General features: G+C 43.2%; 1 protein-coding gene across 2 annotated transcripts in view; it reads left to right on the top strand.

Annotated features, from left to right (window-relative positions):
* The window catches only part of FMN1 (formin 1), a 184,225-nt gene that overhangs the window by 59,528 nt on the left and 112,567 nt on the right, over positions 1-12,130 (top strand). For both annotated transcript variants that reach the window (XR_012717260.1, XM_075282961.1), the window contains exon 4: positions 682-799. Coding sequence is in view for 1 of the 2 variants with exons in the window: in XM_075282961.1 (XP_075139062.1) it covers positions 682-799 (118 nt within the window). In the remaining variant the exon portion in view is untranslated. The remainder of the gene's footprint in view (positions 1-681; positions 800-12,130) is intronic.

Genomic DNA, 12,130 nt, shown 5'->3' with positions numbered 1-12,130 from the left:
GCACTGCATGGGGTTATGTGTTCATAATAGGTGGCTTTGGGGACTTTCTCAACATATGGAGCAGTAGCATGTGCAGTTTCTAAGGACACTTCTATAGCCAGTTGTATCTACTAGGTACAAAGTTATATTCCGCATGGTTCTGCCTAGCGTACATATTCTTTAAATATGGAGAGAGGAGTAAGTCAGATACCAAATTATGTCCCATCCATAAACTTTCAATCATGGAGGTCCAACGGCCAGAACCCCAATACTTCATCTGTGTGCCAGTGCCAGTGTGAGCTGCAAAGCTGACCTCTCCTTACATCTAATAGTGTCTGTAGTCAGTACTGTTGAGTTGTCCCATTCAAGTCTGAGACAACCACTGCAGTACTCACTATGGCCACTATTAAAAGTACGACAAATGAGCACTGCTACTTGTACTGGTATGGGGAACAGCTGATCTGTGGCGGTCCCAACAGTCAGATCCTGCCAATGTAGAACTATTCTGTGGGTAGGTGATCAATTTAATGTGTATGGACTCCTTTATTGTTGCTACAAAGTTTGAAACGTACTTGTAGATAACTTATTGAGAATTCTATATTCTTCTATTACTAATATATTTTATCATTACTGAGTGTTGACTATATAATATGTATTATTCTTGCTTTTTATGTCTTATCATTTTATTGCCTTCTGTTGCAGCCCGACAATAGTCCATCTGACCCAGAGGATCGAACCCCTGGGAGATTACAGGCTGTGTGGCCACCACCGAAACCAAAGGATGAGGGGGAGAAAGTGGGTCTGAAATATACTGAAGCAGGTAGGCCATCTGTAAATCAACAGTATTATCAAGTGTAGTCATATAGCAGTCAGATAAACACGTGCTCTACCAATAGCTATTCCTCCTGCACAAACATGGGTTAAAAAAAAAAAAAAAAAAAAAAAAAAAAAAGAAAAGATTGGGCAGATTGAAATTCAATAGCCTGATCTTCCCAACTTCTGTGGTCAGGAAGCAGATGTGCTCTGCCCATTCAGAATTTGCAATAGGCATAACAGTGTCAAGTTATTTGTAGAGTCTCTTATGAAGACCACATTTATCCAAATGCCCTAATTTGGACCCACCTATAATATGAGCCAGAAAGTAGACCTGCTGCACCTCTGGCACACCGGACATGTCTAGCTTCCACTCAGGAGGAGGTCCTCTGAACTGATTAATACTTTTTAAAGAACTTGATATATCTCTTGTCGAAATTGGCAAATCCTGTTATTTTAGCATTAAATGTCTACACTCTACAGTGTACAATATGTATATGTATATGTTGTCTTTAAAATACACGGAAAGCAGGGGTTCAAGTTTTTTTGATTGTGTTTTTTCAAGTTGTTGTGATATCGTGATTGAGGCTAGGTTCACATCTGTGTTTGGGTTTCCGTTTGGGGGGTTCGCTTGGGGACCCCTGAATGGAAACCTAATTCACTTAGAAAAGCGGTTACCTGCAGAAACCTGTGGACCCCATAGACTATAATGGGCACCGACTGGTTTTTGCTCGGTCTCCACCCAAAAAGGGCGCGTTTTTCATCCAGAGAAGAGCACAGAATCCCCAAAAGGAGAACCAGCGCAGATGTGAACTGAGCCTTACAGGAATGGTTTACTAATTACTATAGGTAAGATAGATAGTAGATGAGTGGAACTTGTGAAAAAGACAGGAAATCTTACTACCAATCTGGTTGGGCGTTAACCACTGAATTGAAAAGATCAATGGATAGGGACTATTGTCAGGTCCAGTTTTGCACTGCACCATACTGCAAAATCCACTGGACTTCCACAGCAGATAGGACAAGAACTGAAATCTTTTCTGAAATCTTTTGGACAAGCGTATTGGTGTTCTAGAACTTAAATATAGATTATCAAGATTTGATCTTTGGAAGTCCAATGTCTGAGACTTACAGGTGATCACCGTTTCCGATTCACAGGACAGAGACATTACATTTATTTATCATGTGGTCTGGTTGTGCCTTCGTTCCATTCAAGTGAATGGGGCTGAGTTCAATATCAAACACAGGCACTCGGAAAAATATGCAAAAAGTTGATCTGATTGAAGTAAACTCAAGCTTGACCTATGGATTGAACATTATAAGGAATGCTTAGTATAGTTACCTTGTGCCTTCATTTTCATTGATGTTTCTTTCCTTCAATATGACTGCAGTACTTTAGACTACCCACTGCCTTCTGTGCATCTATAGTCTGAGACGCTTCAAAGGGTCCGCACTGCTCATGTGAACAGTACTAGCCAATCTGGGATATGCTATGGCCATGGTGGGGGCTGTGAATCATCAGAGCAATGGATAAAATGTGGGGGGATCAAGTAATGTTACTAGCATCCCCTTTATAATGTTCAGTATTATGTCAGGTGGGAGGATCACTTTAATATGTCCTGCGCTTTTGGAATGTAATAGTTGGAAGGTTTGTGTAAGAATCTGCCAGAAGCATCAAGTTTTGCAGCATTGTTCTGTTGTAGAAGTCATGCTTTCAATATCTTGTATAAGAAGTGTAAATGCTTCTTAGCCGCAAGGCAAGAAACAAGTATTATGCAGAGCAGCGCCTTACATCTTGTAGGAATATGTTATCGGATTCATGTTGCTGGCTTTACTACAATGTAAGCATCAAGTACAAGGCAAGCTTATATTTTTTTATAGTGATTACCACATCCAAGAAGACATATTTCATTGACTACTCCTCGGATGTGACATTATCTTCCCTGCACTCCTTGTTTAAACAAAACCCTATTTATCTACATGACATAATCTCCTTCTATTAGTGTTACTATGACTAGTGATCTGATCTGTATTGATCTCCTGTGCCTATACCCATAGTGGGTGGATCAGTGTTGTATACTATGTATTACAGGTGTATAATGTTATTGCATTGCTGCATAAATAGACGTATCCATTCATCATTCCTAATACATAAGGATGTTATTCATTCCAAATATGAGGATCATCATGCAGTTAGCTATGACACCATGCAAGCAAGCATGTCATGTAGATCTGACGTCAATGAGGGACACTTGATTGATTTACACCAGATATCTGTACCAAACCTTCGGTTTGCGACACTTGCAATAATTGTTGCAACTAGTGGTGTTGCACTCTAATTAAGATCATTTAGGCTAGGTACAATCTATGCTAGCTACAAATATGGCCTTACAGAGGAGACATTACATTTCTGTGCATCACCTCATAAGAGACAGCTGTTCTGTTAAGGATATGAAGACTTGTAGTATGATATGGATTATATATGAAACTTATATTAAATATATAACAAATCCTACTAATATTATAAATATGAAAGTTTGTGTGTTTGGATGTTTGTGAGTTTGTTTTGTTGTTCCTCAATCACAATCTCAATCTCAAAAACAGCTGAACAGATTTGCATGGAATTTGCCACATACATAGATAGGAACCCCAATTAAAACATAGGCTACTTTTTATCCCGGTAAATGATGTCACTACATGACCGCAGTGAAGGAATTTAGGTTCACACTACACTAAAGGACCTGTGATGACGTCATCACAGGTCCTTGAGCCATTCTCAGATAGGATCATGCTATGCAGTGGGCAGAGCTACATGCTATTTGGTGGGCAGAGCTATATAGGATGAAGGTGGACAGTGTGAAAGCTGAAGAAAATGGAGTCTCATAGAAGATCAGGAGACTACAGAACATGCACATGCAGGCTGTGTGAGGGCAAAAGGAATATATCGGGTGTAGAGTTTCAGTGAGTAGTACAGGGAATGTGTTGTTCTGCCTCTGATGGGGGAAGAGGGAGGACTTTGGCACATTTCAGCAACATCCGTTCAGCCCTTTGTAACACAGAAGCTGCTCACACAGTCACATAACAAAGCCCCTGTAATCACAATTGCCCGATGTAGCAGAGTTTAGGCAGCGCTGTAGCACACCTCTATAAGGCTCTTCATATGCAAAGATGTACATACAGCTGGGTATCCTATGCATATGCATCGATGTAGCAGAGCCGAGACGCGAGAGCAGGCTGATTGAACTGTGGCAAATTTCTGCAACATCCGTTCAGCCGTTTCCAACACAGAAGCTGCTCAAACACTGACATAAGAACTCCTCTTTAATCCAAATGGCCAGATGTAGCAGAGCTTAGGCAGCATTGTAGCACAACTGAGTACGCTCTCCATATGCAAAGATGTACATACAACTGAGAATGCTGCGCGTATACAGCGATGTAGCAGAGCTGAGACGTGGGAGGAGGTGGATCATCCACAACAGCAATTGGCTAAATATAAGCGGCTCAGCGCCAACACCAACCCGCAGACGAAGTCACGGGCAGATGCTAGTAATCTATAAATTCTCCCTAGAAGTAATGTTACAGGTGCTTTATATAACATATTTAGATTAAAACCCCAAATGATATGAACCTGTTTTATTGCAATAGTAAATAGACCTGTATTATAAAAAAAAAAAAAAAATCAAATCTAAAAATTCATCAACACCCTATATAATACTCGCATGGGTCCAAAACTTGTTAAAAGGTTCTTCCCATCTTGGCCATTTAGATCTGCGATGGAAATACCCACCTATATGGCATGGGTAGACATTGCTGTGATTATGGATCCTGCCAAGGTGCTTGTCCTCCTTGTTTCTGGAACTTCCATAAGTGAGCAGAAACCACACAGCCAGCAAAGTTGTTTCCAGAACTGCAGCAACTTCTGGCCGTTATATACTGAGAGTTCTTCCTAGTTCAGTTGTAACGCCCTTTAAGTTTTGTACAGTATTATAGAACTGCACTTTATTCCTTCTATAACAAGTGCAGCATTATCTTGGCTCGCTGGAATTGCTTTTTTTATGTGCAGATGTTGGGAATCAATCCATCTAGTCTTGGTTATACAATTGTGGTGTGTTACAGTGTGTCAGTGTAAGGCTATGTTGACATCTGTATTGGAGACCGTTACACCCAGTGGATCAAATTATTGTCAATGGGGTCCATTGGACACCGTTGGTGTCTGCTATTTAAGTAGTCCGCATATATGAACATAGCATAAGAAACCCTGTGTTACACACAGCTATGGTAGAAATCTTGATTCCAGTCTTCAATCTGTTACTTAGATTGATAGTTTGTAACAGTTTTTGTACTTCAAGGAGCCCTTTAGCTGCTGCTATGCCTTTTTGAATATTCTTTCTGACTTGGAGTACGTTCACCTTACAATTGCTGCATTAGTTGAACAGGTCCATTTAATGGATGCCAATGGGAGGACATCTGTATGCATAGGGTTCACGTAAAAAGAAAAGGACATGAGAAAGAACTCTTTTTCTTGGTGTGTGGTACACTACACCTTTATGTACATCCTCTTTTACAGAGCACCTCAAAAATGTCAGACACCATACTGGAAACCCGACAAACCATGTACATGTCAATCATGAGAAAGATCTGACCCCGTATTTCTTTCTGTTTCTATAACTGTGTAGCTGCATTTAAGTCAGCAACAAATACACAGCTTTTCTGCAATATGTGGCTTCAGCCTAGAATGGTTATATTAAAAGATGTAACTTGTCCCTCATACAGGTACAATGACATTAAATACTTCTGGCATCAACTATGGCATAAAAATAAAATATAGCACTATACAGTGACCATATACTGGTAGACAGCGGCTCTACACAGCTCTGCAGGCCATTTAAGTGAATACAGCACAGGAAACGTTTAGCAACTTACAGGTGATGTCTCTGACTGTAATCGTTCACATTTCCCGGCTCTTTAATCCAGACCACCATGATCACTTCTTCCTGGCATGACTTGTCTCTCTAAAGTTTGCAATACAGACATCCTTGACGCCTCACATTTCCAGGCACTGGACTCACATTTTCCTCACCTACACGAAGTTCCCATCTTGCTACAACCCCCAATTACAACATCTGATCCCTTAGCAATGAATAAAAAAACCCTGTGCAAATCTTTACATTATTAATGCCCCTATGTGCCCCATTATTAGTAATGCCTCATAAATAAATGCCAAATTTTGCACCCACCTTACGGTGCACAAAGTAAACCAACTAATAAGTGGTATAAACTTTAAATTTGTCAGTATCAGTCACTGTGATAAATCTGGAGCATTTTTAGATGTCTAGTCCAAGTATATACAGTCTATTTGGGTTAATAAATCTGTTCCACCGGACACATGAGAATTTACACAAAGACACAAAGACAATCCTGATAGTCAGTTTAATTTTTATTGTATTTTTAGATTACCTTGTGTGTATATACTGTATATTCCAAGAAGTCATAGGGTTTGTTTTTTTTTTTTTTTTTGTTTTTTTTTTTATGTAGATTGTGAGCTCCATATAGGGATCACAATGTACTTTTTTTTTTTTTTTTTTTTTTTTTTTTTTCGATTAGTATGTCTTTGTAGAATGGGAGGAAATCCATGCAATCATGGGGAGAACATACAAACTCCTTGTAGATGTTGTTCCTGGCAGGATTTGAACCCAGGACTCCTGCGCTGCAAGGCTAACCACTGAGCCACCACATTGCCCCAAGAAGTCATATACAGTAGTTTCTGATTCCCCTAAACCTGTGCTCAGATATGGTAAATGGATGCACCTACCTACCTTTTCTTGTGGTGAATCCCTCCATAGCTTGTATCGGGGCTTAATCTGTGTATCTGTAGTCATTGTATTACTTTCGGACACTTTTACTTAAGACATTGTGGATTTACTAGATGATTAAACCTTCACCTTACATTTCCCTGCCTAGATAAGATGGGAGTAGCAGCACACTCAGCCATTTAGGCTGACACCCTGTTATGTTTGAGGCTACTCCTTTTGCAAACATGATCATGAACATGATGACTATTATAAGCTGAGGCTGGACTCCATGCTGCAGTTCTGTCATCTGCTATAATACAAGGTTAACATTAAGGTGACTGTACACCTGCTGAACCTGCCGACCATCTAATGTATGGGTGAAATGCTCAATGTTCATTGCAATTACTTGTAGGGAGACAAAGGATTGGGCAGATGAGGTTGTTTCTAAGAAAATTGAGTGATTACTAGAGATGAGCGAACAGTGTTCTATCGAACACATGTTCGATCGGATATCAGGGTGTTCGCCATGTTCGAATCGAATCGAACACCACGTGGTAAAGTGCGCCAAAATTCGATTCCCCTCCCACCTTCCCTGGCGCCTTTTTTGCACCAATAACAGCGCAGGGGAGGTGGGACAGGAACTACGACACCGGGGGCATTGAAAAAAATTGGAAAAAGTCATTGGCTGCCGAAATCAGGTGACCTCCATTTTAGACGAATAGTGGATTTCAAATCCGGGTCATATGAGAATGTGAACTTTGTGACTATGAGACAGGGATAGCTGTACAGGCAGGGATAGCTAGGGATAACCTTTATTTAGGGGGGAATGTTATTAAAAATAACTTTTTGGGACTCTATCGGGTGTGTAATTGTGATTTTTGTGAGATAAACTTTTTCCCATAGGGATGCATTGGCCAGCGCTGATTGGCCGAATTCCGTACTCTGGCCAATCAGTGCTGGCCAATGCATTCTATTAGCTTGATGAAGCAGAGTGTGCACAAGGGTTCAAGCGCACCCTCGGCTCTGATGTAGCAGAGCCGAGGCTGCACAAGGGTTCAAGCGCACCCTCGGCTCTGATGTAGGAGAGCCGAGGGTGCACTTGAACCCTTGTGCACCCTCGGCTCTGCTACATCAGAGCCGAGGGTGCGCTTGAACCCTTGTGCACACTCTGCTTCATCAAGCTAATAGAATGCATTGGCCAGCGCTGATTGGCCAATGTATTCTATTAGCCTGATGAAGTAGAGCTGAATGTGTGTGCTAAGCACACACATTCAGCTCTACTTCATCGGGCTAATAGAATGCATTGGCCAGCGCTGATTGGCCAGAGTACGGAACTCGACCAATCAGCGCTGGCTCTGCTGGAGGAGGCGGAGTCTAAGATCGCTCCACACCAGTCTCCATTCAGGTCCGATCTTAGACTCCGCCTCCTCCGGCAGAGCCAGCGCTGATTGGCCGAAGGCTGGCCAATGCATTCCTATGCGAATGCAGAGACTTAGCAGTGCTGAGTCAGTTTTGCTCAACTACACATCTGATGCACACTCGGCACTGCTACATCAGATGTAGCAATCTGATGTAGCAGAGCCGAGGGTGCACTAGAACCCCTGTGCAAACTCAGTTCACGCTAATAGAATGCATTGGCCAGCGCTGATTGGCCAATGCATTCTATTAGCCCGATGAAGTAGAGCTGAATGTGTGTGCTAAGCACACACATTCAGCACTGCTTCATCACGCCAATACAATGCATTAGCCAGTGCTGATTGGCCAGAGTACGGAATTCGGCCAATCAGCGCTGGCTCTGCTGGAGGAGGCAGAGTCTAAGGTCGGACCTGAATGGAGACTGGTGTGGAGCGATCTTAGACTCCGCCTCCTCCAGCAGAGCCAGCGCTGATTGGTCGAGTTCCGTACTCTGGCCAATCAGCGCTGGCCAATGCATTCTATTAGCCCGATGAAGTAGAGCTGAATGTGTGTGCTTAGCACACACATTCAGCTCTACTTCATCAGGCTAATAGAATACATTGGCCAATCAGCGCTGGCCAATGCATTCTATTAGCTTGATGAAGCAGAGTGTGCACAAGGGTTCAAGCGCACCCTCGGCTCTGATGTAGCAGAGCTGAGGGTGCACAAGGGTTCAAGTGCACCCTCGGCTCTCCTACATCAGAGCCGAGGGTGCGCTTGAACCCTTGTGCAGCCTCGGCTCTGCTACATCAGAGCCGAGGGTGCGCTTGAACCCTTGTGCACACTCTGCTTCATCAAGCTAATAGAATGCATTGGCCAGCACTGATTGGCCAGAGTACGGAATTCGGCCAATCAGCGCTGGCCAATGCATTCTATTAGCCCGATGAAGTAGAGCTGAATGTGTGTGCTAAGCACACACATTCAGCACTGCTTCATCACGCCAATACAATGCATTAGCCAGTGCTGATTGGCCAGAGTACGGAATTCGGCCAATCAGCGCTGGCTCTGCTGGAGAATGCATTGTATTGGCGTGATGAAGCAGTGCTGAATGTGTGTGCTTAGCACACACATTCAGCTCTACTTCATCGGGCTAATAGAATGCATTGGCCAATCAGCGCTGGCCAATGCATTCTATTAGCGTGAACTGAGTTTGCACAGGGGTTCTAGTGCACCCTCGGCTCTGCTACATCAGATTGCTACATCTGATGTAGCAGTGCCGAGTGTGCATCAGATGTGTAGTTGAGCAAAACTGACTCAGCACTGCTAAGTCTGCATTCGCATAGGAATGCATTGGCCAGCCTTCGGCCAATCAGCGCTGGCTCTGCCGGAGGAGGCGGAGTCTAAGGTCGGACCTGAATGGAGACTGGTGTGGAGCGATCTTAGACTCCGCCTCCTCCAGCAGAGCCAGCGCTGATTGGCCGAATTCCGTACTCTGGCCAATCAGCACTGGCTAATGCATTGTATTGGCTTGATGAAGCAGTGCTGAATGTGTGTGCTTAGCACACACATTCAGCTCTACTTCATCGGGCTAATAGAATGCATTGGCCAATCAGCGCTGGCCAATGCATTCTATTAGCGTGAACTGAGTTTGCACAGGGGTTCTAGTGCACCCTCGGCTCTGCTACATCAGATTGCTACATCTGATGTAGCAGTGCCGAGTGTGCATCAGATGTGTAGTTGAGCAAAACTGACTCAGCACTGCTAAGTCTGCATTCGCATAGGAATGCATTGGCCAGCCTTCGGCCAATCAGCGCTGGCTCTGCCGGAGGAGGCGGAGTCTAAGGTCGGACCTGAATGGAGACTGGTGTGGAGCGATCTTAGACTCCGCCTCCTCCAGCAGAGCCAGCGCTGATTGGTCGAGTTCCGTACTCTGGCCAATCAGCACTGGCCAATGCATTTCTATGGGGAAAAGTTAGCTTGCGAAAATCGCAAACTGACAGGGATTTCCATGAAATAAAGTGACTTTTATGCCCCCAGACATGCTTCCCCTGCTGTCCCAGTGTCATTCCAGGGTGTTGGTATCATTTCCTGGGGTGTCATAGTGGACTTGGTGACCCTCCAGACACGAATTTGGGTTTCCCCCTTAACGAGTTTATGTTCCCCATAGACTATAATGGGGTTCGAAACCCATTCGAACACTCGAACAGTGAGCGGCTGTTCAAATCGAATTTCGAACCTCGAACATTTTAGTGTTCGCTCATCTCTAGTGATTACTAATTTATCTGGCATTTGTTTGTTCTCTTGGCAAATCTGTCCCTAATGGAGGGCTCAACCTTCTTCTAGCTTATCTTAACTAGGCTGACTTGCTCTAGTAGAGCTGTGTGAATTGGTTATCACTTAACTTTCCCAGATTCTGATAAATGACTATCAGTTCTGTTATTTCAGTATCTCTCATCAAAAGAGGACAACTCATTGTCATTGGGGACTGCTCTCAATTGAAGAGAAAATTGCTCTGTTGCAATACCAAGCACAGCCCATGGACAAGAGTGGTGCTGTTTCTCTGGGGAGATTGGGGGTGGAGGGATTATTTTTTTGTAATCTCTTACAACTTTTTTTAAAGGGTGTGTACCACCAACAAAATCTCATCTAAACCACTTATTTATCTATCCGACCTTTCCTTCTTTCACAATGGAGAACAAATATCTTCCATTCTCGTGTCTGTGCAGTAGGACCTTCACTGCTTGTTTAATAGGAAAACCCTTTAAATGTCTGCTCTCTCTGGTCTTAGGAGTCTGGTGGGAGGTTCTACAGTGACTGACAACTCTTTCTGGATGGGCACCGACATGGGGAAGGAGATCAATCATTTATTAGGACCACCCACTGGACTCCTCTATAGCAAGGATTTAATTGAATAAGTTACAGGTTGGGCTGGTCTTACACGACCGTAGTGGTTTTTGTGGTCCGCAATTTCCGGATCCGCAACACAAATTTCACTCTAAAAACTCATTCCGCAGACATCTGTGCCCAACCACAAACGTTCTGTGTGTATCAGTATTATGCGGATCCACAAAAAACAAAACACACCACAAAACACACATGTTGACAACTGCAATTGCGGATATACACTGATGTATGTTCAGTGTATATCCGCATAACTGCACGCACCCATATACTTGTATGGGACAGTCCGTGCCGTAAAAACACGGCCATTACGGACATGCGGTATACTGTCCAGACCACGGTTACAGCACGCCACACCACGGACAAAATCTGCGATGGTGTAAGAGGCCGCATAGAAAACAGTGGGTCTGCAATTTAAAACCCGCAATTGCGGACCATTTGCGGTCTTAAACTACGGTCGTGTAAGACCAGCCTTATACGCAATTTTTTCCCTTAAAACTTTACGTCGATCTGCTCAGCCCCTTCTGCTTTATAACACGTTTCCATGAATTGCAAAACCTTTCAAAGCCGACAGGGTTCCCTTTAAGTAAACTAAATCTAAAGCAAAATGCATGAACATACCCAGATGGCTTTGTCATTAGATCAATGTGTAATCGCTGCTGCCTGACTGCTTGTGATATTAATAAATCTGGGTCTTTTAGGTACACAGCTGTAATAATGGACAGAGGTTAGCTACAGGATTGAGGCGGCTCTAAGCTTGTATGTGCTGGCATGGGATTATGTGCTGGGGAAACTGGCTCCAGTTTCAATATAAAACTGTTATATGGACACATGTCCTGTGATTTATGATTTTCATGGTAGTATTATTATATAAGAAAAGCTGAGTGTCAAGCAATATGATTGCAGGGTGCTCTCAGGACTGCAGGAGGGGTCGCTGAGAATACTGAACATAAGCCGTGTCTACTTATGTGGTAGTTGGAGACCACAACAAAGCTAGACTGGCCATTAGAGTCTGGGAAAGCTGGAATGGTAACTGAGCATTGCCATAGTACACTCCTGGACTAAAATAGCACACCAAGAGGTGGTTGTTGGAATGGAATAAATCTTTCTACGTCTAAATGTAATGATATGTGTAAGGGATTACAATATTCGACCAAAAGGAGAAGTTTATTGGGGACAACTGTACAAGGAGGTGTCTTGACTATATTCTGATATAGGGGAATAGAAGGTTTGAGTAGTCTGCATGCCCA

Source organism: Leptodactylus fuscus, chromosome 7 (genome assembly GCF_031893055.1).
Source record: "Leptodactylus fuscus isolate aLepFus1 chromosome 7, aLepFus1.hap2, whole genome shotgun sequence".
In the NCBI taxonomy this organism is placed as follows: Eukaryota; Metazoa; Chordata; class Amphibia; order Anura; family Leptodactylidae; genus Leptodactylus; species Leptodactylus fuscus.
This window is presented reverse-complemented; position numbering and strand designations above follow the sequence as displayed.